Here is a 25,405-nt window from a genome sequence, read left to right as displayed (position 1 = left end):
TCAGATCACATAGTTAACATTTTTCCCAGCTGTTTGTTTTCTGAATCTAATTTTTCTCCCTGTTTCTTTTTCTCTTCCTTGAGTTTTACTTTATTAGTCAAGTTTTGTGTTAGCTTTCTTACCCTAGTTCTGGTCTAGTCGCGTGTGTGTGTGTTAAGTCACATCAGTTGCGTCCGACTCTTTGTAACCCTATGAACTGTAGTCCGCCAGGCTCCTCTGTCCATGGAATTTCCCAGGCAAGAATACTGGAGTGGGTTGCCATTTCGGCCTCCAGTGGATCTTCCTGACCCAGGGACTGAACCCGTGTTTCTTATGTCCCCTGCATTAGTCAGGCACCTGGGAAGCCCCATGTAAGAAAGGCAACTTCTTTTTTTTTTTTTTTTTTTAGTTTTTTATTTTTTTAATTTTAAAATCTTTAATTCTTACATGTGTTCCCAAACATGAACCCCCCTCCCACCTCCCTCCCCATAACATCTCTCTGGGTCATCCCCATGCACCACCCCAAGCATGCTGTATCCTGAGTCAGACATAGACTGGCGATTCAATTCTTACATGATAGTATACATGTTAGAATGCCATTCTCCCAAATCATCCCACCCTCTCCCTCTCCCTCTGAGTCCAAAAGTCCGTTATACACATCTGTGTCTTTTTTCCTGTCTTGCATACAGGGTCGTCATTGCCATCTTTCTAAATTCCATATATATGTGTTAGTATACTGTATTGGTGTTTTTCTTTCTGGCTTACTTCACTCTGTATAATCGGCTCCAGTTTCATCCATCTCATCAGAACTGATTCAAATGAATTCTTTTTAACGGCTGAGTAATACTCCATTGTGTATATGTACCACAGCTTTCTTATCCATTCATCTGCTGATGGACATCTAGGTTGCTTCCATGTCCTGGCTATTATAAACAGTGCTGCGATGAACATTGGGGTACACGTGTCTCTTTCAATTCTGGTTTCCTCGGTGTGTATGCCCAGCAGTGGGATTGCTGGGTCATAAGGCAGCTTTATTTCCAGTTTTTTAAGGAATCTCCACACTGTTCTCCATAGTGGCTGTACTAGTTTGCATTCCCACCAACAGTGTAGGAGGGTTCCCTTTTCTCCACACCCTCTCCAGCATTTATTGCTTGCAGATTTTTGGATCGCAGCCATTCTGACTGGTGTAAAGTGGTACCTCATTGTGGTTTTGATTTGCATTTCTCTAATAATGAGTGATGTTGAGCATCTTTTCATGTGTTTGTTAGCCATCCGTATGTCTTCTTTGGAGAAATGTCTATTTAGTTCTTTGGCCCATTTTTTGATTGGGTCGTTTATTTTTCTGGAATTAAGCTGCATAAGTTGCTTGTATATTTTTGAGATTAGTTGTTTGTCAGTTGCTTCATTTGCTATTATTTTCTCCCATTCAGAAGGCTGTCTTTTCACCTTGCTTATATTTTCCTTTGTTGTGCAGAAGCTTTTAATTTTATTTAGATTCCATTTGTTTATTTTTGCTTTTATTTCCAGAATTCTGGGAGGTGGATCATAGAGGATCCTGCTGTGATTTATGTCTGAGAGCGTTTTGCCTATGTTCTCCTCTAGGAGTTTTATAGTTTCTGGTCTTACATTTAGATCTTTAATCCATTTTGAGTTTATTTTTGTGTGGGGTGTTTATTCTATATTCAAGAATAGAATCTCTTGAGTTACTCTTCAGAGTCACCAGTCTCAATGGTATCCATTCTGTGATTTTATACTTTAACGAATTTTTCTTTTCCTACTGAGTGCTGGGAGGGGTAGTGAACACTTGTGCTTTTAATTTCCAAGAATTTATAATATTCTTGGACTGCTTTTTCTTCACAGCCTGGCTCTGTTCTAGTGATGTTTATCCTCTTGAATTGCCCTGAGGATGGAATTCAGATTGTTTTCATATCTCCCCTCTATTTCTGCCTCTTAGTTTATTTCACAAGGTGTCATTGATCAGAGAATCATTGTTTCTGTTCATTATGTCATTACCCCAATCACTGTTCAGAGCAGATCAATCCTTTCAGACAATTTGGGGTACTACTGGTTTTCATAAGTGAAGGTCTTGGCTTTCAATTTTCACTATATATTAGAACCACCTGGAGAGCTTATTTTTAAAAATACCAGTGCCTAGTCCCCTCTCCAGGTCAGTTAAGTAATCATTTCTGGCAGTGGCATACTGTTTGTTTGTTTAATCTTATGCTAATTACAGGCCTGATCTGGAAGCCCAGCCTTTCCTTGGCCTAACGTTCCCACAGCCAGGCGCGCCACTCTGGTTTGGGCCTGATGGGTTTAAGTCATTCAGTTTCCTCTCCATGGTGCACCCCAAGAAGGACACTTCTCCCATCTGTTGAGGGATCTTAGGGGGACACAGAGAGATCTGCAGAAACCGGTGAGCAGCAGGAGGAAACCTCAGCATCTTTGGAAGTCTCCCTGCCTTGCTGAGATGTTTTCTCATCCATATTAGCTCTACCAGCCCTAGGTTACACAGGCACCACCCTCTGGCTTTACTACTCATGTGAGAAGCTGGCCAGAAAATGTCCCCCTTTTATTTAGAGACCCTCTTGGCCCGGGGAACCTGTGTCTCATATTTCTGAGTTCCTCCCCTATGCGCCCCCATTCAGTACCTTGCAGCTGCCCCTACTTCCAGTCTTGCTGCTCAGGGCTTGGGATTTTCCCAGGCTTCTGCTGGCAACACCCAGTTATCTTATTCCCAGATGGCCCCACTGGAAGCCTAGGTGGCCCACGATCAGCTTCATCACCAGTTCACCTGCTTCATAAGTTCCCAAATTTCCTCAACATTTATCCTCTGCTGGTAGGAAATTTATTTGCCTCTTACACTCTATTTTTTACTTTGTTTTTTGATATTTCACTGGACTCCAGATTCTTATCTGTTCTCTCCTCCTGCCTCTCACAGACCCTCACATGGCTGGCTTCCCTTTTCATTCAAGCCTCACTCAGCATTGGTGTCTTTTTCTCAGAAAGGTCTTCGGTGGCCACTCACTCTGTAGTGGCCACCCCACACCCATGCAGTCTTTCTAGATCAGATCCTCCCCCTGGATCTCTTTCTAAACAAGACTTACAGTTATTTTAGCATCTAGACCTACGTCTGGCAGGTAGTAGGTACTCAGAAAGTATAGGTTGGATGGAGGGTGAGTGGAGAAGTGACGATTTATCGGCAATGCTGTTGGCATTTGGGAAAGGAAGAGCAGTTAAGTGCATGAATTTAAGTCACCTTGATGACATTGGGATTTCCTCCTTTCTTGAAATTCAGCAAAAAAAAAAAAAAAAAAAAAAAGGCAAAAAGCATGATAGTTTGGGAAGATGGTAGCCACTTGGCCTGTTGGTCTATTCAAACGTATCAGCACTTTGTCCCCAAGGGACTCACTGCCCCCACATCTAGGTTCTGAGTCTGTTTTTACAGCTCAGGCTTCTACTATAATCATAACATCTGACCTAACACCTACAGTGTTCTGTTCATCTTCAAGCTAGTTATGCAGATACAAGGGAGAACGAAGAGAAGCTGTGAGGCCCTCTTTCTTCTCCCAGCAGGACATTCCCACCCAGTCAGATGCTGGCAGTGATTGGGAACCTGCCTCTGGTGCTACAGAGTCAGGGATCAGCACCAACATGCTTGTTCAGTCTAGAGATCAAACAGCCTTTGTGCATGAAACAAGGGCTGACTGTGACCAGCAAAATAATCGAAGGTCATCTTTTTCTCAGTTTCAGTTTAATTTAGTTTAACCAATAAAGAGTATTGAGACCTACTATGTGCTATCTTCTAAGTAAGTCTCTCAAGATACCCACGTAGCAAGGTGAATAACATGCTGTCTTACCTCCTGGCTCCAGGATTCCTCCTTTTTGGCAAAGGACATTAATGTCACTTGGGGCACAGAGTCAGGCCCTAAAACCAGGAGTGTTGGCAGAGACTCCACAACAAGTGGAGAAGTTGTGCCCCATAAGAAAACAAGATGAATGTACTTTTAGTCCCCAAGAGGGGAGACCTCAGGGCCGTGAAAAGTGAGGGTGGAGAGAGGAGCAGAGAGACAGAGAGCAAGCCTCCGTTCAGAGCCATGAAAACCCCTAGTGCTGAGGTGTCCGAGGACTTTTCAAAGTGGGGATGCTGAATATGTGATTTCTCAATTGCCTGCTGCTGGATGGTGCAATCTTCTCAAGACCCTTCTCAAGACCCTCCAATTTCAGTAAAGGCTTCTACCCTCTCAAACACTTCATATGAAGTTGGTTTTTGGTGAAGATGGGTGAAGTTGTATGGCAGAGTCGAGGCAGCATGGGAGACCGTAGGGGTCGCTTGGGACTTCATGTTCATCTGAGGTGGGCTGTGATTTCCCCTGGGTGTGAGTAAATGGGTACAGACTCTTTCCAATGCCCAGGGCAGAGGTCATCACAGATAACATCTGGATTCTACAGAGTTGAACATACTGTCTCAGCCATGTAGGGTTTATAGACAAACCAGTCAAAGACAACAACAGGGATTAATAGAATAATTGGCAGGATAAAGCAGGATGTAGCATAGACAGTAAGAAATTGTGCTTTAATCCTCTCTCCTTCTCAGACAAACTGTTAGATCTAGAAATCCAAGAATGAGAAAAGGAATGTTCAGAGGGCAATACAAGACTGCCTCTTTAAAGGATATACCTGAAGTCTATTCAGTGAAAATTCTGAGAAGTCAAATTTAGATAAAGAAGATAGTGATTGCCAGGGCTCATCACTGAGAAAGAATCAGCCCCAAATTGCCAGATCTTAGTTGGAGAGAGCTCTGTCATCTGAGGGCTTCCCTGATAGCTTAGTTGGTAAAGAACCTGCCTGCAATGCAGGAGACCCCAGTTCAATTCCTGGGTCAGGAGGATCTGCTGGAGAAGAGATAGGCTACCCACTCCAGTATTCTTGGGCTTTCCTTGTGGCTCAGCTGATAAAGAATCCGCCTGCAGTGTGGGAGACCTGCATTTGATCCCTGTGTTGGGAAGATCCCCTGGAGAAGGGAAAGGCTACCCACTCCAGTATTCTGGCCTGGAGAATTCCATGGACTGTATAGTCCATGGAGTCCCAAAGACTGAGGCCGCACTCACATGACTGAGTGACTTTCACTTCACTTCATTCCACTCCACTGTCATCTGAATACCACCAGGAAAGTGTCCCTGGGAAGATGCCATCAGCCAGATAGTAGCTCTAACAAGAACCTGGCATTGCCTGCAGGATTGGGGGTTCATGACTTGCCCTCACCACATGGTATTGGTTTGACTTTCTCTCTCTGCTGGGCAACAGGCACATGAGCAAAGAGCTACAAGGAACCCAGCTCATCCTACTTGGTCAAAGGCATCCACTCCCAACTAGCCCAATGTGCTGAGGGGCAGAGACCATCACTGAGCTACTCAGCAAGTCTGATAGAACTGTAGATCCATGGTAATAGTCAGTCTCCCTCCCCGTGGTAGTCAGTCTCCATATACGGCCCCATCAGTGCTTTCCTCTTTGTATGCAGGCCCTGCTGCTTCCATGGGAAGGGGACACCTCCCTCACTTTTCATCCAGGCTGGTCTTGACGTCTTATTTAACCAACAGAGTATGGCAGGAGTAATATTCTGGGAACAGATCATAAAACAGCTCTTGGTCATTTGAGACATTTGCTCCTAAGACATTCTTTCTTAAAAACCTGTTGGCTATGAGAAACCCAAGCGATCAGGGAAATCATGGAGGTTGAGAGCATTGGCTGAGCTTCTGGCCAAAATCAGCATCATCTGCCATGTGATAAGCCATTTTGGATGTCCAACCCAGTCCACCCTTCAGATGACACCACCCTCAGCTACTATCCATCTACAACTCTTGAGAGACCTGAAGTGAGAACCTCCCAGCTGAGCCCAGTCAACCCATGGGATGTTGAGAGAGAAGAATAAATTGTTGCTTCAAGCCACTGAGTTTGAAGATGGTTTGTTCCACAGTAACAAACAACAGGACCGCTCCTTGTTGAAGTATTAGGACCCTCAGGTTTTCATGGGGCATTAAGTAATATTGTGATTGTTCCTTCAATAACCTTGGTCTTGAGATGGACTCACTGGTTATTCACTCTTTAAGAAACAATCCCTTGTTTCATAATTTTTCCAGTAACTTGAAACCTTTTGAAGATAGCTGGATGTTCTTATAGATAGATGCTTATTCTGAATCTGGCTTTATTGTTCTCGATTTGGGAGAACAGCTGGAATGAAAGACAGACTCCCTGGGAGAGCCACCTGTCTTGGCTATGTTAATTTGGGCTGCTCAGTGGGAGGCAGGAATCTGGTGAGAAGCAATGGGCACGAAAGAGAAATTAGAGTTGGAAAAAGACATCCAGCTAGCAATTAGAAATATAAGGACACATCAATGTCAGTATAAGGACACATCACCCACATTACTGTACACATTTTCTTACTGATTTCCCTTTAGTGTTAAACACTTGCCGTGTGAAAAGCACTATGATAAGTACAAAGATGTGGTCTCTGCCCTCAGAGAGCTCACAAGATAGCTGCAAAGACAGTGACATAAACCCTTTAAGAGTTAAGTGATGGTACAAAACCATAATCAGAGATATGTCATGAGAAAGCCTTACTATACAATGGATGAAAATAGAGGGGCTGTGTGTTCCATGGATTATCTGAGTGAGACCAAGGGAAAGTTATTGTACTAGTCACTTGGGGATGGATATCCAGAGATAACTTTTCAGAATTATTTTATAACCACAGAGATCATTCCATGGTAGCAACATGTTCACATGTGATCTTAAACCTTCAAAGGGATGGTGCTTGGAAATAACCAAGAGGTACAAGAAAGACATGTATAGAAAAGTTGTATCCAAGGAGCTTTTAATAGGATAGATCCAATGACCAGATTATTAGAAGGAAAAAGAGCAGATGTAGGGTGTCCAGACACAGAAATAGGATTGTGAATAATGAGTAATTGAAAGAACCCAGATGTACTAGGCTGAAGAGTGTCACCTGAAAGTTCAAGTCCTTTCCAGAATCTCAGAATGTGACTTTATTTGGAAACAGGACCATTAAAGATGCAATTAGTTAAGATGAGGTCACCCTGGGGTAGAGTAAGCTCTTAATCCAGTATGTTGCTCCTGTTGCTTAGTTGCTAAGAGTTGTGTCCAGCTCTTTTTCAACCCCATGCACTGTAGATCGCCAAGCTCCTCTGTCCATGGAATTCCCCAGGCAAGAATATTGGAGTGAGTTGCCATTTTCTTCTATAGAGGATCTTCCCGACCCAGGGATTGAACCTGTGTTGGCTGCCTAGGCAGGCAGATTCTTTACCGCTGAGCCACCAGGGAAGTCCAATCCAATACGACTGATGTCTTTATAAGGAGAGAAAACAGAAACGCTGGCACATACAGAGCAAAGGCCGTGTGAAAACCAGACACAGAGGCAGAATACCACGTGATGGCGGAGGCAGAGACTGGAGTAACGCGTGAGCAGGCCATGGATGCCAAGGATTTCTGGCAGCATCAGAAGCCAAGAGGAAGGCACAGACCAGGTTTTCCTCTAGAGCCTTCAGAGGGAGTGTGGCCCAGTTAACGCCTTGATTTCAGATTTCTAGCCTCTAGAACTGTGAGAGAATACATTTCTATTTTAAGCCATCCAGTTTGGTGGTATGTTGGCCAACTAGGAAACCGCCACACCAGGGTAGCCTGTCTCTCCAAAACTTGTTTCTGCTGAAGGCTGAGCTTGCAGCTTTCTGTATATCCAGACATCTGTCCTGTGCCTCTGGTTCTGCGTCTAGAGACACCCCTGGCTCTCTGGCTTACCCCCAAAATGGCCCTTATCCTCCACCACCCTTCCCCCTGCCACCACCAAGGAACCTGGTGGAATGAATACGGACTCACTGCTTGCAAACCAGAAAGTAGTGACACCGGTGGTAGACGTGTGTCCAAAGCACAGTCACGACAAAGACTGAGCAACTTTCCACACCTGGCTCTCTGGGCGCAGCCACTGATTGGGGTACAGCTGCCATCAACACCATCCCCGAAGAGCCCTGCAACCTTGGTGGCCATCCCAGGTCACAGCATGACCCTGGCAAAAGCGATGTGTTCCTGCAGCTCGGTGGGGCTTCCATTTGTTGCTTGTCTCAACCCCGGGGTGGGGATAGTAACAGCGCTTTTTGTCCTCTGGAAAGCAGTTGAGTTTGATTCTGTGGCTTGGGTTTGAGAGAATCTAGGACCTGTCTTCTTGGCTCATTACAGAAAGCCCAGCCTGGAACTTTGGGAAAAAATCTTTCTTGGAATTCCTTGGAATTGTTGGTGGCTCAAATGGTAAAGAATCTGCCTGCAATGTGGGAGACCTGGGCTTGATCCCTGGGTTGGGAAGATCCCCTAGAGGAGGGCATGGCAACACACTCCAGTATTCTTGCCTGAGAAATTCCATGGAAGACATCATAAAAAAGTTTGTGTCTATTTTTAAAAAGAAGGGAAATACGTGGATGTGATCGCTGTACACTGTGCTACAGTGTAGGGCTCATAGCTTAGTGCTCGCAGATAAAATGCACCTTCTTTACATCATTTGCTGAGGCTACAGTGTAGTGGTTCTGAACCCTGTGGCCAAGAGCCTTTTAATGTGGCTAGCATTCATTCCACACCAACACTCTTTCCGTTTCTACCTTCCATCCTTGGCAACAGAGCTGCATGGGGAGCATATGTTTGGACTTGGGGAGTGAAGAGACAGCTACTGTTGAGCTCCTGCAAAAAGCCTGAAAATGAATGGAATATTTTCTCCACCAGTTTTTGAAGTTTTCTTGTATCAAGCCAAATGACAATGAAACTGTTCTGTGCTGTGCTTAGTCACTCAGTTGTGCCCAGTTCTTTGCAACCCCACAGACTATAGCCCGCCAGGTTCTTCTCTCCATGGGGATTCTCCAGGCAAGGATACTGGAGTGGGATGCCATGCCCTCCATGACAATGAAGCTACATACTTCGTTAGTTGGCTCTCCAGAGATATACCTTCACCACCCTAGAATTTAACATCATGCTTTTGACTTTTGCTGAAAGTATTTAGTTCATGGACACATGCTGTTGTCTTTCCACTCAAGTGGTGGACCAGCAGTGGAATCTTAGCCCCACTTCAGACACACAGGATTGGAATTCCCAGCTTAACAAGATCCCTGAGTGATTTAAGTGCACATTAAACTCTGAGAAGTTTGCATGTTATGAAAAAACTCAAATGAACTTTTTGGCAACCCAATAGCTGTATGTAAAAGTTTCCTGCACTTTTTTTTTTTAATAAAGGTATCAGAAATATCATTCATTGTTTCAATGCTCCTTATGTAGAGACTTGTGAGACAATTCCTCTTATAATTCAATACTAGAGCAAAAGTTGTCTTTACTGGCAAACTTACATATTACCTCTTTCAAATGTTGAGAGTGGTGCAATCCATTCAAATCTCTTTTTATCTTGGCTCCAAGGAAGCTCTAAAAAATTTTTTTGTTCACTGGCAGTAGTTCCCCTAGCCTAGGTTTTTGGTATAATAACCATCCCCTACTAAGACTTGTCATCACTTGTTTTTATTACTATTCTTTCCTATATTTGGGTTTCCTTGGTGGCTCAGTGGTAAAGAATCCACCTGCCAGTATAGGAGACATGGGTTCGATCTCTGGGTTGGGAAGATCCCCTGAAGGAGGAAATGGCAATCCACTCCAGTATCCTTGCCTGAGAAATCCCATGGACAGGGGAACCTAGTAAGCTACAGTCCATGGGGTCACAAAAGAGTTGGACATGACGTAGCAACTAAATGACAACAACCAAGATTTACCATCCCTTGTTCTTATTATTATACTTGCCTATGTTTAAGGGCTTGGGGATTTTGTTATTGTTGTTTTGGTTTTGTAATTGTGTGTTCCTGTAAACCTCTGATTCTTTTTGGACCTAAATTAAATATCAATAAATCAATGGATATCAAAAAAGGGAGGAAAATAAATATTGGTAGACCAATGTGTCTCAGAGTTTAATGTGCACTAAATCACCCAGGGATCTTGCTAAGCTGTGGATTTCAATTCCACGGGTCAGATGGGTCCTGAGATTCTACTGCTGGTCCACAGACTACCACTTGAGTGAGAGATAGCAGTATATAGCTCATGAACTGGAAACCTATTGCTGCTTAAAGAAGTCAGAGGAGTAAATACAGCAAAGGAAATGTAAATGGAAAGACAGAAGCAGAAGGAAATATCTTCATCTTCCAACACCAAATGAATAAGACCAACTCTCTGTGCCCCGTCCCTACACTTTGGTTTGGAGAGAGTCCTGTGGACATGAGGCAGCACGGCAGAGCTGAGAGCTGTGTTCTGGAACCATGCGGTCTGGACTTGAGCCTCAATTCCATCCCTTCCTAGGGGGTGTTTGGGTAAATTGTCACCAGGCCTCAGCTTCCCTATCTGCAAAATGGGGATGGTGTTAGTACATTTTTCAGAGTAGTTTCAAGGACTCAGTGAGTTAACAGGTGTGAAGGCTGGGAACGATGCCTAGACCATTGTAGACACTGTGCAGGTGGTGGTTAAATCAATGAATGGATGCAACATTCTGCTTCTAAGCACCTGTGTCGGGTTCATCCTGGATGAGCTGGCATATTTCTGATCAGTTGAACATCACTTGGTTCTAAACTGGACTCTGTTTTTCCCCTGGGAACTGAGGAAGGGGCAGGAGGTGGGGGCAGCATCTTTGACGAAAGATCAGATTCACAAAGCATCCTCAGTTTTTAAGTGAAAAAAATAAAATGATGGAGTCAAGAGTTGGACCCGTGGCTGACAGGTGGCCCAGGGAAGCCAAATCAGTGGAGTTGTTGGATGTCCTGTAAGCAGCACTTGGCAACCATCCCCTCGACGTGGCCCCTTTCAAACACCTTCTTTAAAGAGACTTTTACCCTTGGCTAGTGTTGGTGTAAAAAAGTCCGCATTCAGGATTTGCGCAGGTTTGATGGACTCTGTCACTTAAATGAGACATTTCCCTTTGGCCTGTAACAGCTAAATAAATTTGAGTTGTTGGAGAAACTGTGCCACAGGTTTCTGCCTGGTATTGATCACCTTTTAAACCTTTGTTCCCTCTCCCAAAGCAAAGAGCCCAGCCAGCAGCGAGTGAAGAGATGGGGCTTCTCTTTCGATGAGATCTTGAAGGACCAGGTGGGGCGGGACCAGTTTCTACGATTCCTGGAGTCGGAATTCAGTTCAGAAAACCTCAGGTACATCTCTCCAAGGTTTGAGTTGTGTGCAGGTGTTTGTGAAGAAATTTGCATCATCGGTTTCTCTTGACACCTCCCTTTCTCAGTCAAATGCTATGGCTCAAATTCAAATTCCAATTAATGTGGCCAAGGTTGGAGAACAAACTTTATGTTCAAGCTTTATTATCACTGGATGAACACCCACCAACACCACAATTTTTGGTTCTTTAAATCCAGATGACATGTGTTCAAGCTATTGGAAACATGTCTTCAATAATAAGTCAATGGTCGAATGGATTTAATGACACCATCCTTACACTAAAACCATAAAACCATGGAACTCCATGGCAGAAAGGGAGCTCAGAGACCTTTCCCTTTAAAACTTTCCAGTCTCTGGGGTCCTGAATACTTGACAGGCTAACCAGAAAAAAGAGGAGTCAGTGGGTTCACTTCAGAATTTCAAGAAGTTACAGTAAATACTGTTCAAGAACTGGAGACATAACTATAAAAGCTAACTAAAATATACTTTTCCTTTTGGGGGGGAATTCGAGCAACTCCATGTAGTGGTTACTTTGGTCACTTGACGCCAGTGAAAACATTGATTGTTTTATTGGTCTATGAGTAATCAAGATGGGGAAAATGTACTAATGTGTTGATAGTTACTGTCTAGTAGAAAAAAAAAACCTTTTAAAACATGGGTTCATTATAAGAGAAAAGCAAGGGAGCTTGTACAAAGGGGTAGGGATGGTGGTCTTGCAAAACTGAGTAACCCGGGATTTATTCAGGCTTTCATTGTATTAGATGTAGAAACAGAGACATACAGAAAATGTGACATCTAAGACCCTGGCTCATCTTGGCCAAGTGATGGCTTCTCAGCGGATAAGATGGAAATCTCAGTGTCTTCTTGGCACCAGCCTCTCTTTTACATAAAAGTTAATTCCCATCTTCCAATGGCATTTTTCCAAAGAGTGACTTTATTAATTTTTTTTCCTTTAAAAAGACCATACTCTGTGAACAAAAGACTATGTGCTATAGTGTTAGTGTACAAAATCCATGTTATATATTTGGAGTTGGAGACCATATCAGTCCTGTACATCAATCAATGATATTTATCACACACCTATGCTGTCTCCAGCCCCCAAGAATCTGCGGAGGGGATGTAAGAAAGACAAGATGCATGATCTTTGCCTGCAGCAACCTTGTTGGTCCTTGAGAAAAACACACAAGAAATCCTTAAATCATTAAATGAATATAAATGAGTGTAAACTCTGAGAACCGTTTTGGTAATGTTTTCAAAACATCCTACCAGAGTAGGCACATCATAAGCTGGGCTTTAAAGAGTGTACAAGATACTGATGTAGACGAGAAAGAGGGAGGGGGGCTGCTCTCAGCTGGAAGACCCTGAGAGAGGAGCTGTGGGGAGGGGGGAGAATCTTGCACACCACGCAGTCCTGGGAGGATGGGTAGATGCTGATTAACTCGAATAGCAAGGCCGTTCCAGGCAGCTGTGTACCTATTGTAAACCAGATAAGGTTGAATATCTGATTTCAGGTTATGACACAGAAGAGCTCTTTCCTTGTGCTGAGGCATTATTCTACACTTTGCTTCAATTCCTGATTGAGTATTTGTAATAGAAGGCTTGACTCTAGACCACTTAATCAGGATGGTGCTCAGACCAGCCTCCTAGGCCGTGCCTGCAAGTGTCCTGGGTGGGAAACCATCCTCTCTGTGGCCAGCATGCTGTGCCCAGGCAGACTCCACGTGACTAGTTCAGCCTCAAATCCCACCTTCAGCTTGGTCCCCATGAGCTAGCCCTGGGGGTTCTCCCCATGTTCCCTGCTCATCCCTGTCCACAGGGACCCCAAGACAGAGTGTTGTGTGGTTTGTGGTTTAGTCACGAAGTCATGTCCAACTCTGTGCAACCCCATGGACTATAGCCAGGCTCCTCTGTCCATGGGATTTTCCAGGCAAGAATACTGGAGTTCGTTGCCATTTCCTTCTCCAGGGGATCTTCCCCACCCAGGGATCGAACCTGGGTCTCCTGTATTACAGGCAGATTCTTTACCAACTGAGCTATTCCAAAAGCCCATGAAACTGTATAGAGGCTCCCATAACCTGGCTATTTCTTAGCCACCTGCACCATTGTGGAGATTTGGAAGGATGACCATAGCATCCTGGTCCTTGTGAGGGGCCCCGGGGTGGGACCATCGACTGGTTCAGCACTGCCTTGCCCAGTCTGAGTGTAGCCAGGACCATGAAATCTGCATGCATTTCAGGCCAGAAGCACATGGAGGAGGGTGTCCCTGGCAGGTGTCCGTGCCTCCTCCTGCCTTACTGCCTATACTCTGCCAGCGCCTCACTCCAGGAGGGCTGCAGTCAGTCCTGGGTGAGAGAGTGCATGTGAGTGGGTGTGAGTGTGCAGTAACTAATCTTCTCCCCCAGCGTGAATGCATAAATCCAGACTTAAAGAGGGTCCCTTCTGATCCGTGACAGGAGAGCGGATAAAGGAAATAGAACAGCCTGAGATAAAAAGTATAGCCCAAGAGCTTCTAAAATCCTCTCTGCAAGCCCAATTCTACTTGTATGATATTCAGCATAATTGGATATATGGGGGAAGCTTTGGTTTTAAATCACACAACTTTAGGACTCTTGGGTTGCCTAGAACCAGGTTCTTTCCTCCCCCTCCATTTGCAGTCATTCCTGTGGCCACAGATACCAGCCTGGCATCCGCTGTGACCCAGGTCCTGAGGATGCAGAGTTGAATGCGTCTCACCTCTCACCCAGGGCATCCTCAGGGAGCCCTGTGGCTGCACCTCCCCTGTGGTCCCTGTAAAGGTGAACGCCAGGGCCATGCCATGTGGCACAGCTCAAGGACACTGCCCACCTGTGGTGCTGGCCATGCCAGGATGGTCCTTCCTCCCCTGGACTGGTCAAGCCCAGGCAGCTGGCCTTGGATCAGGGGAGGGAAAGAGAGAGACTGACCAGGACTCAACTGGATGCACGGCAAAGGCTTCTCCACGTCTGTCTCCCCGAGCTCCTTTGCATCTCTCCAGTGAAAGGGGTACTTAGAGCATGACGTTTTTGCATGGCACCTAGAAAAATCTTGCCAGCTCACCAGCCAAGTGGTTCAGTCTCTGCCAGCGCTTCAGAATACAGAGAAGAGGAGCCCCAAAGAGGCATAGGTGTTGCTCTCACCACAGCAAAAGGTCACCCTGGATCCTTGAAGGAAAGAGGTCTGTGATCATACAAGTGGACATCTTCTTTCATCATTTTTTGGGGGGTGAGCCTGTGAGATGAGGGAGGGGCAACACCTCTGAGCACTGCAGGCCACGTGGCCAGGGCATTTGCGGTACACAGCAGGGCTCATGGTTGCAGGCTGTTTTGTAGGCTGAGCCCAGGGCTCCATTTGGATAGGGTGGGCATCCCCCATGGGAGACAGCTGTTTGCTCAGAGCCTCTAGAATGCATACAAGGTGGGACCTCCTGGTTCTGAAGCAGAGGGTCCCAGGGCGTGGTCTGGCTTGGTCCCTCTCTTTTCTTTGTGTGCTTTCCTAGAAGGGAGACAGGAACCCCTTGCCCCTTGCCACCTTTGCCCCCTCTCTTGCACAACAAATCTTTTTTTTTTTTTTTTGGTTGTGCCAAGAGGCACACAGGATCTTAGTTCATGCAGGATCTTAGTTCCTGGGCCAGGGATCAAACCCACGTCCCCTGCTGTGGAAGCGCAGAGTCTCAGCCACCAGGCCACCAGGGAAGTCCTACGACCTGCACAAGTCTTCATCCTCCCTGACTTGACCACCACTGCCGCTCAGCAGGGCACGAGTTAAAAATCAAAACCCGCAGCCAAGAGCGTCCCCTGTACATTTTTTATGAGCTGTAACGTCTCCTGAGAGAACGTGGTTGTTCTTCTAACCTGCAGATTGATTATCCTGGTTGCACACAGTGTCAGCTGAAGGGAGAAGCAATTAAAGAGAGCGCAGGAGTGTTAGCAGTTTGTCCTGGAGCGCTCCAGCCTCCCAGTTGCCCCGAGTCCTACAAAGACCCCAGGAGGTGGGCCAGGCCTGGTGGGCTTCCCCGAGAACTGAACACATGATTCACGGGGACAGAGGTGCTCACCCGGCACTCGGACAACCTGTGGCATTTGGGCCACTGCCCCGCGAATGTCGCTCAGCTCAGCTGGTGCTGCTGATGCTGAGATCCCAGCCCAAACAGAGACCAAGTCAAGTGGCAGCAGTTGTTTCTGGAGTCTCTGTTGGCCAGCAGAGGGCACAGAGGCCCTTCCTTCTGCGTGGAGCTGGCTTTTCCCCGGGAATAAATGAAAAGCTGGGTTTTTCTAACACATGACAATCCCAGTTGATGAGAAGATAGGTAAGCAAGGAACCAGGGCCTGACCAGACCTCCTGGAAGGACAGAGCGCTGCCCGCTGCTTCATGGTTCCCCTTGTTGCAGCCAGCCCTGAGGAGGAGACCCCATTCCATGTCAGCACCCCGCGCCCGCGGGAGACAGAAGGCCACCTGGGGCAGCCCTGGACGGCCCTCAAGTCCCATCCCCAGCTGCTCGGTCTGGGGGGTGGGGTGGGGTGGTTCTGAGCCCAGGCTGCCTCCCTGAGAAGGCCAGTTGCCCCCCACGGGCATTCCTAAGCCAATGACATGGATCGGATGTCGGCCCTGGGCTGCCTCCCCTGACTCTGCCGACTCCGACAAAGCAGGACAGGTGATCTCCCTGGTGCCCACGCATCCGCCTAGCCTGCCAGTCGTGACAGCCCTTCTGCCACCAGCAGGCACGGAGGCTTATGCAGGGTGGGCAGATCCAGGGCCTCTGACAGTCTCTCCTCCCTGCTGGCATCCTGGAGAAGCAGCGGTACCTGCGGGCTTGTGATAAGAGCGGACCAGTGCAGGCCTCAGTGGGCCTCCCATCCATCTGTAAGAGATAGGCGAGGGGCGCTTCTAGGGCTCTTTCAAGGGGAGGGTGGCCGGGCAGCCAGGGCTCAGAGCCCCCAGCTCAGGCCCGTGGGCTCACAGATGGCCAATACAAACCTAGCCTGTGAAAGTGAAAGTCGCTCAGTCATGTCCGACTCTTTGCGACCCCACGGACTATTACAGTCCATGGAATTCTCCAGGCCAGAATACTGGACTGGTAGCCTTTCCCTTCTCCAGGGGATCTTCCCAACCCAGGGATCGAACCCAGGTCTCCCACAATGTGGGTGGATTCTTTACCAGCTGAGCCACAAGGGAAACCGAGCCTGTACGGAATTTCAAACTGGCACAAAGGTTCTTCGAAGCCGGTGATGGTAAACACATACGGGATGTCAGGATGGGGTTGTGACGGCATTTTTACTGTCACCTGAGAGAGATAAGGCAGGTCATCTCCAAGGCAGATGGAAGGCCGAGAGGGTCCCATGTGTGCAGGAGAGAAGACTGCTGTCTGGGGGGTGTCATCCCTCTTCCTCCCCGTCCGCCCCCTCCCCGTCCGCCCCCTCCCCGTCCCCCCCCCCCCCCCCCTCCCCGTCCGCCCCCTCCCTGTCCGCCCCCTCCCCGTCCTCCCCCTCAGCTCCTCCTTCTATTTCTCCTCCTCCAACATGCCTATTGTTTCTTTTTATACTTCTTTAAAAACTCTTGGTTTTATCTGATAAAGGGAACCTTTTGATTATATTTGATTCAGAAATTTCCCTTCCCACCCGCCCCAGACTTCTCTATACCCAGCTGATGTGCATTAATGTGGCTCCCAACTCATTCTGCCGAAAGGACCGCGAAGGCCTCAGGAACCATGGGGAGCCTATGGCTTTCGGAAGCTGCAGGGTCCTCGGGGCCTGCCCAGAGCTCCATCTCAGAGCAGACTGAGACAAGGGACAGAAGGTGACGCCCACAGGACCCTGACTGAGGCATCAGGAAATCATCCTCATTTGTATAAGAAATTGCAGAGTCCGGTAGGCTTGGGATGGACGCTGGCCCAAAGGAGTTGCTTCCAGCCCAGCATTCAGCCAGAGGTGACTCCCTAGGGCTGCCAGGGACTCACCAAGCTGCACGTCAGTCTTCTTCCAAAAACCTTCCGAAAACCAACACTAGCTCTTCTCTTTAGAGCCGATTTCCTAAATTTTACCTGCCCATCAAACATGGTCCTCTGGGAGAAGAAAGCCTTTGTAGGTACTGTCTTCACCAGCTGACCATTTTCACTTGAAAGCACTTGGCTACCTCCTTCATTTCATGGCAAACCTTGGTGGGAGTGAGGGTGCAGAGAGACCAAGGGAACTTAGGGAATGGCCAAGGGGGTAGAGGAGACTCCCCCTCCCAGCTGAGCTTCAAAGACCCTTCTGAACAACTGATCAGTTAACAGCTCCCTTTGAACTCTGCCCAACTCCCTCCCTGCTCCACCACCACCACTAGTCTGGACTCTGGTTAAAGACTGGCTACTGTTTCCCTGGGTAGCCAGAGGACAGGATTTGGAAAGACCTGAGGTGAGCAGAAAGATAGAGGGCTGGTGTTAAAGGGCAAGTGAGGCCAGAGTGGCAGGAGCCCCAGGCCTTACCACCCAGGCCCCTCCCGACCTGTGGTCACCGTGAGGCTGCCCCTACAGCACCCACCCAAGGGGCCTGAGAGTATTTCACAGTTACACCGGGATGGGATGTGCTCAGACCCGTCCACATACGCCTCCCCCTGCTCTGAACCCACCGCGCCAGGAGGAGAGAGAAGCCCAGAAAGACACAGCGGCGCCAAGAAGGCAGCACAGCTGGAGGCAGGACTTCCTCATCTTCCTCAAGCCGTCAAGGCTCCTCCCTGCCTCTTGGTCTTGGCGAGAAAACCATGAGGGCTTTCTTTAGCGAGATCATCAGAATCCCAAATGGTAAATCAGGGGGAAAGTTGGAGCTCACAGAGCTCGTGTCTCGCACAAACTCAGACCCACACGCGGAGACCACTCCCCGTGGCCCCGCCCCCCCCAGTCTTCTTTCCTGGTGGAAATGAAGCTGCGTTACCCGAGTTGGCCACTGGGTGGCACCTTTAGGCCATGCACATGGCTCCACACACCTCTGAAGAGCAACAGAAAAACATGCTTAACCTTTAAAAAAAAAAAAAAAAAGAGTGCCTCTTACTTTGGGTGAAATTCGATGACAGATTGAATGCACCTTCCTCCATGTCATGGTTCAGCTTCTCTTGTTCCTGCCCTTTCGTTGACTTGAGTACGTGTGATTCCCGTGGCTGCAGGAACCACACAGCCAGGGACCTGTCCTCCCGTCTCATTGACAGGGAAACTGGCCTGTTTTGTTCACAGGACACAAAATATGCCACCCAGACCTGAGTCCTGCTGAAATCCCTCTCCAGGGTTGCCTTGGGAACCATCGTCACGACCCAGGGAGCTGTTGTCCAAGCTTTGGCCCTGGCGGCTACTGTTCTCAGCAGAAAAAAACTTACAGTGCACGCCCAGCCCTCCAGCACCACACAGATGCTGAGGGATTCATGAGAGGCAAATACAGTCATGAACAGGAGGCTTCTCTCTCCAGAATCCCTGGAGAATCTTTTGTAGAAGGACCCCCGATATATGTCCCTTCAGCTTTGTTCCAGATGAGCCCACCTGCAATCCAACAGACATTTTCTGAGCACCTGTGCTGTGCTTAGTCCCTCAGTTGTGTCCAACTCTTTGCAACCCCACGGACAGAGAAGCCTGGCGGGCTACAGTCCAAGCCCAGTCTTTGCCTGGATTCTCCAGGCAAGAATACTGGAGCGGGTTGCCATGCCCTCCTCCAGGGAACATGCCAAACACCATGCCCACATTGATGCTGCAAATAGGCTCCGTTTCTCCATCAACAGCATGTATGGCTGGGTCCTTCCAGCTCAAATATTCTTAATGGCTCCAAGATACTATTGCTTCTGGGATCTTTCATTTGAATACCTCCAACTGATCCCCACCAGATATGGAAAAGGGACTCACATTGTCTGGGTCGTGGCTTCTATGTCAGACATTGGTTCTCTCCCAAGGGTGAATTCACCTCCCAGAAGACATTCGGTAATGGCCAGAAACTTTCTGGTTGTCACAAGTGCGGAGAGAATGCCCCTGGCATCTGATGGGCCAAACCCAAGGTTGCTGCTACATATCTTTCTATGTACAAGGCGACTCTTACAACAAAGAATTACCCAGCCCAAAATGGCAACAGTACCGAGGCTGAAAACCGTTGAGGTAGAGAGAGAAAAATCTCTTTTTGGTAACCAGAAGCAAGGCAATCTTCTAACATACATTTAGTGCAATGATGGAGCACCTTTGTATTCTCAGCAATCCTTGTAGCCTTCATGACCTGGGCCATGGCTACTGGGACAGCTGGGGGACAAAGAATGAGTGCCATGGGATGTCAGTTCCAGGACCACGTCCCACAGAGCAGCTACTGTCGGAGCCCCTGGAACGAACTGTCCTTGTGCTTCTGTTTCAGGTTCTGGTTGGCAGTCCAAGATCTCAAGAAACAGCCCCTCCAGGATGTGGCCAGGAGGGTGGAAGAAATCTGGCAAGAGTTTCTGGCTCCCGGGGCCCCAAGCGCAATCAACCTGGATTCTCACAGCTATGAGATAACCAGTCAGAACGTCAAGGATGGAGGGAGATACACATTCGAAGATGCCCAGGTTTGCTCATCTCATCAAATAGTTCTGTCCCAAGATGTTCATGTGTCGACTCCACTACTCGAGTCCTTGAACACACATCCAAGGTGTTGTATGTAGTTATAATCTCAGCCTTTATTTATGAGGCCATCAAGGGGGACCATTCCAGGTGGTCGCCCAGTGCAATTCCAGGAGGACTGCTTTTCCTAAATGAGTTACGTTATTCCATAGAAATAGAAATTTACCATTATGTGTGTGCCTTTTCCAGAAAAACCTCAAAAGTGTTTTACAAAACCCGAAGTCCTATAGTAAGTCATAGTAAAATCTGAAAAGTAGAGCACAACATCAACAAAGTGGGGAGAGTGGGCTGGAGGGCCAGGGATCAAGACCATGCTCATAACCACCGCCCTGCGCTGTGATCACCAATCCTGCAGTGATGGAGCACGTCTGAATTCCATGCCATGTGCCATGTGATGAAATACCACCGAAAACAGACCAAAGCACCTGCCCTTGAGGAAGTTAAAGGCTAGTAGGAGAGAAAGGCAGGGAAACAGGCAATGTCACCAATAAGTGAATGAGCTCTGGGGTGTAAGGAACCCATGAGTTGGCAGGCAGGGGGGTGACAGGGAAGGACGCACGACTCTGCACAGCACCACTAGCACACAGATGCTGGTGAAGCTGGTGGAAGAAACAGAAGCCGCCCTAAACGGCAAGCTTAACTTGAGGGCTGGGAGACGCCATCTCTAGAGATAAACATCAGATCCATTTCTCACTTCCTGGCCCCTAAATGTTGTTTCCTGCCACCATCCCACACCCGGTGATAGGGCTTAAGGTTTTGCTCTGTGTCCTCAACCCTCTTCATCTCTTGCACCTGTGGGGTCCCCAGGTGAGAACTGCCCTCCCACAGACATTATCATCTAATTTAGGAAACTCAGTCTCTGGTGCAGATAATGGCATGAGGAGAGAAACAGTGGCCTCGTCATCCCAATTTGCCCTGTTATTTGCTCAGAACTTCAGAATGGAAACACTTAGCAGCCTCAACACCACAACTGTCTTTCATGTGACCCCCCCTGGTCATGAGTTCCACTGAATGCCTAGGCCAGGTAGATTTGGTTTTGTAGAGTTCAGTGACTTAGCTTTATGACATCCTGACTCCCTCACACCCTTTGCAGCTTCAAAGTGAAATACTTAAGTCACAAGAAATCTTTTTTTTTTCTGATAGATTTTTGTATGTGTGTGTGTATGTGTACCAAGCACATAGTGACATTATCCTGGTGAGGAGAATGATGGAGAAGCTTCATAAGTGATGGAGAAGCCCCGTGGGTGATGGAGAAGCTCCATGGGTGATGGGGAAGTCCCCAGATGAACAATCTGAAGCATAATCCTCAACTCTCCATCATTCATAATACAGATGTTTCATGTTTTTTGAGATGAGATGTTTCAAAGGGATATTTGTCAGAGCCATCATACTCCCTGCCCAGTATTATCACTCTGAGCAAGATGTCAGAAAGGATTTATTTTAATGTTTTATTATTGAAACTTGTGGGCATTTTTTATGGAAAAGTAAAAACTTTGTGAACCCTCATCCAGCCTGAGCAATCATCAAATATAAAACCGATCTCATTTTATCTATGTCCTCGCCTACTTTTTCACCATTAGTTTTAAAACAAATCCAAAACTTAACCATTCCATCCGTAAAATACTTAGGTATGTATCTCTAACAGAAACTGACCTTTTGGTCTTAACATTCCCGCAATACCTTAAGAAATTAGCGATTATCTCTTAATATCATCAAATGTCGTGTGAGTGTTCAAGTTCACAGTATTTCCTAAATGCCATTTTTAAATTCTTATTCAAAATCAGAATCCAAATAAGGCCCACACATGCAGCTCGCCTTGTCTTTTAAGTACATTGTGATATACAGGCTCCTTTTATGTTCTCCTCACCCTTGCAGTTTATTGGAGGAAGAAGTTGGGTCTTTTGTGCTGGAGAGATTCCATGGTCTGGATTTTTCTGTTTGCAACCTTGTGTTGCTATTTAATGCGTCCTATCATCTGCATTTCCTATAAATTGCTAGTTTGACTTAGATATTTAATCAGATTTTAGCTTGATTTTTGTGGGCAAAACTACTTCCTAGACTGTGCTGTGCTCTCTTGTCAGAAGGCGTATGATGTCTAGCCATTTCCCTTTGTGGTTTTTGCAGCCATTGATGTTCATAGTTTAGACCCATCAGTTAATTAGGGGTTACAAAATGATGTTTTAATCCTGTCATTCTTGCTTCATTTATTAAGTGAAGTACAAATAGTCAAATGCATCTACTATTTGATTATCTAGTAATACAATTCACATAGGAAAGATGGAATATATGTTTGAATCATTTCCTCTATTTGCCAATTTTAAAAATAATGAAGAGTTTACTGTCATCTTCCAATGATGACCAATTAGGGTGTTTTTGTGTGTTTTTTAGTATCCTTGTAAACCCATGGGTTTAAGCATATCTGCTATGTTTTAACCCATTTTGTTTGTTATTGTTGTTGCTGCTTGCATTGTGCCATCTCTGGCCAGTTGGCTCCTTCTGACATGACCCTGGTAGTCTTTGATGCGATCCAAATATCAGGGAAGCTAAGATGATCTGAGCCCTTCCCCAGACGTGGGATCAGCTAGTTCTTCAAGAATCTAAGAATCCTTTGTTTTTCTTAGTGGGAAATATTTTTAGAGACGATAATCTGGGCATTTCGAGGTCCTCATTGTTCCTGTGTTGGTTATCATTTTTAGACTTTTCCAGTGGCCAAAACTAGGAAATAGGTGGTGGTTGTTTCTGATGAAAATACATCATGAATCATACTGATACTTTCCATTCAAATTCAGAACTACTGCTAAGTCACTTCAGTCGTGTCCGACTCTGTGCGACCCCATAGACGGCAGCCCACCAGGCTTCCCCGTCCCTGGGATTCTCCAGGCAAGAACACTGGAGTGGGCTGCCATTTCCTTCTCCAATGCATGCAAGTGAAAACTGAAAGTGAAGTCGCTCATGTCGTGTCCGACTCTAGCGACCCCATGGACTGCAGCCCACCAGGCTCCTCCGTCCATGGGATTTTCCAGGCAAAAGTACTGGAGTGGGGTGTAGGCAGATGCTTAAGTGGATCCAATGGCAGCGATAATACCTGAGCGTATTATCAAAACTAAAGCTAACACAATCTTTTCCGGAATCTGGAAAGCAACCCTGTGGAAGTACTGCTTCCTAGTCAGGGACTCTGTTGACCGGACCACGCGGCCGCAAACAGCTCGCCCTCAGCGTCTTGCGCGATCCTGGGGCAAGCCTCTCCAGGAGGCACCCACGTCGGGTGAGGATGGCGTCAGCAATGGCTACCTCGCACTCAACCGCCATTTAGAGAATAAGCATTGTTTAATGCTCCGTTTTAACATCCACTTCACGGGCCACGCTCGGGCCACGGTCGCAGTGCAGCCCTAGGCCCGCCGTCCACAACCACCGCGTGCCCTCTGCCATCAGGGCTCCACTCCCGCGGCTGGACCCCACCCTGTCCCGCCCCATGGGGCCCGGGAAAAGCCACAAGGGTGACCCCTCCGCCGCCCCCAAGGCCCGGACGCCCATGTCCTGTTTCCGACCCCTCCAGAGACAGGTGGCGTATACCAAAACTACAGGGGATTTTATTTAACCTCTTCTTTCTTAGGTCTGTGTCTCCTTTTTCTAGAAACCTGATTCTCAAAGGCGCTATCGATGACAGCGTTAGTTCGTCACGTCATTCGCTTTATCCTACATCACCACAGAGCAGCCTCGAGCTCACAGTGCCAACTAGCAGCAGCGGTATAATCATATCAGTGCTGCTCCCTGGTTGGTGGCACTCGTGGTAAAGAACCTGCCTGTCAGTGCAGGAGCCATAAGAGATGGAGGTTCGATCCCTGAGTTGAGAAGATCCCTTGGAAGAGGGCATGGCAACCCACTCCAGTATTCTGCCTGGAGAATCCGCATGGACAGAGGAGCCGGATGGGCTATGGACCATAGGGTCGCAAAGAGTCGCACGCAACTGAACACATGCATTTCAAGTGTGGAAGCACTATAGTTTAGTTAACTGACTATTGAAATTTAGTCAATACTCCTATCAAATATTTCTTGACATTTATATTGTTACTAAGTCAAGAAATATTTGATAGGACAGCTTGGGAAGTCAGCATATCGTGCCTTGACGTGCTTCTCGATATACACCCTCCATTAGCACAGTTCTCTGCCACTTTTCAGGTACATACTCACAAATATTGGGTTGGCCAAAAAGTTCCTTTGGTTTTCGTTAACATTGTACAGAAAATCTCCAGTGAACTTTTTGGCCAACCCAATGTATTGTGTCTCCTTACTGAAGTAGACTAGACATGTGGATACCCAAAGAAAGCATTTGTAACCTCCTCATCATCTGTAAGGACTGGGATTCTGTGACTTCTAGTAAAGCACTCTTCCTAAACAAGTTTCTCTTTTCAGCACATTCCGCTTTGTTTCTCAAGCGTGTTTTCATCATAAGTACACCAAGTGCTTCTCACTAGCACTGTGACCTTGGGCAAGTTCCTTAAACTCCCTGAGTCTTCTTCCCTCATTTGTGCAGAGATACAAGGGTACCTGTACTGTGGAAAGGGAATTAGGTGAAATAAAACATATCAACAAGTAACAGTGTCTGGCCCACAGTAGGACATTGCAATTCTGTCTTATTAATGTCATTAATATTGTTTTCTTATACTTTTGTGTTTAACAAATTTGGTTTTTAAAAATTCACATAACTGCATGTAACCTTAGTACCCAGAGATAACCGCTATTCTAGTACTTTTTTTCTCTCTCAATTCATGTGTATAGAGTGGCTGTGCAAATAGGTTGATTCTGTAGCTTGCCTTTTACACTAAACTAAGAGTTGGTTTAAAAGGCTGAATTTCTTCTGTGAATGGCCAGACAGTTTAAATTTTGAGCTTTGTAGGTCATATAGTCTATATTACTAGTACTCAGTTCTGCCATACCCAAACAGCTACATTGTCATAGTGTAACAATGGAAAATACATCAATAAGTGGGCATGGCTGTGTTGAAAACCTTTATTTTTGGACTCTGAAAGCTCATGAAACATTATTCTCCTTTTGATTTTTCTCAGTCACTTAAAAATATAAAAACCACTCTTAAGACATAAAGAAGTAGACAAGGGGCAGGGGTGCAGAGTTTGAGATCACTGTGCTGAATAATATACCATGAAAATCATTGAAACATTTCAAGAAATCCAGAAAGATAAACGATAACGGGTTGGGAGCCATTAATTTTTCATTTATATGGGAGAGAGGGTTAGAGGAGACCTTGGTATAGTAACAGTAATCCACCGATCTCCATGAATGTGTCTGCATTGGGGTTGAGTATTCTAGAGCCCGTGACCGAGGGGAAGTGAGTCGGTAAGTACCATGGTCCTCGCCCCGCCTGGCCAGCCCTGCTGCCTGCACCGGCTGCACAGGTGTGACTTCAAGGTTTCCAGGTAAGGGGGACAAGGCTAAAATCCAGCCAGAACTTGCTCTCAGATCTCCCAACTTGCCTGTCAGGTCTACTATAGCACTGCCCCTGGGTTATCAGAGCTGAGGGTCAGGTTGTCATGCAGAGACCCAGAG

The 25,405-nt window shown here is 46.8% G+C and overlaps 1 protein-coding gene across 5 annotated transcripts in view; it reads left to right on the top strand.

Moving 5' to 3' along the window:
- The window catches only part of RGS6 (regulator of G-protein signaling 6), a 613,815-nt gene that overhangs the window by 546,918 nt on the left and 41,492 nt on the right, over positions 1 to 25,405 (top strand). For all 5 annotated transcript variants that reach the window (XM_013967267.2, XM_018054008.1, XM_013967266.2 and 2 more), the window contains exons 14-15: positions 11,082 to 11,207; positions 19,599 to 19,785. In XM_013967267.2, coding sequence (XP_013822721.1) covers positions 11,082 to 11,207; positions 19,599 to 19,785 — 313 coding nt within the window. The remainder of the gene's footprint in view (positions 1 to 11,081; positions 11,208 to 19,598; positions 19,786 to 25,405) is intronic.

Source organism: Capra hircus, chromosome 10 (genome assembly GCF_001704415.2).
Source record: "Capra hircus breed San Clemente chromosome 10, ASM170441v1, whole genome shotgun sequence".
Classification (NCBI taxonomy): Eukaryota; Metazoa; Chordata; class Mammalia; order Artiodactyla; family Bovidae; genus Capra; species Capra hircus.
Note: the sequence above shows the minus strand (reverse complement) of the source record. Positions and strands in the feature narration are given on the sequence as shown.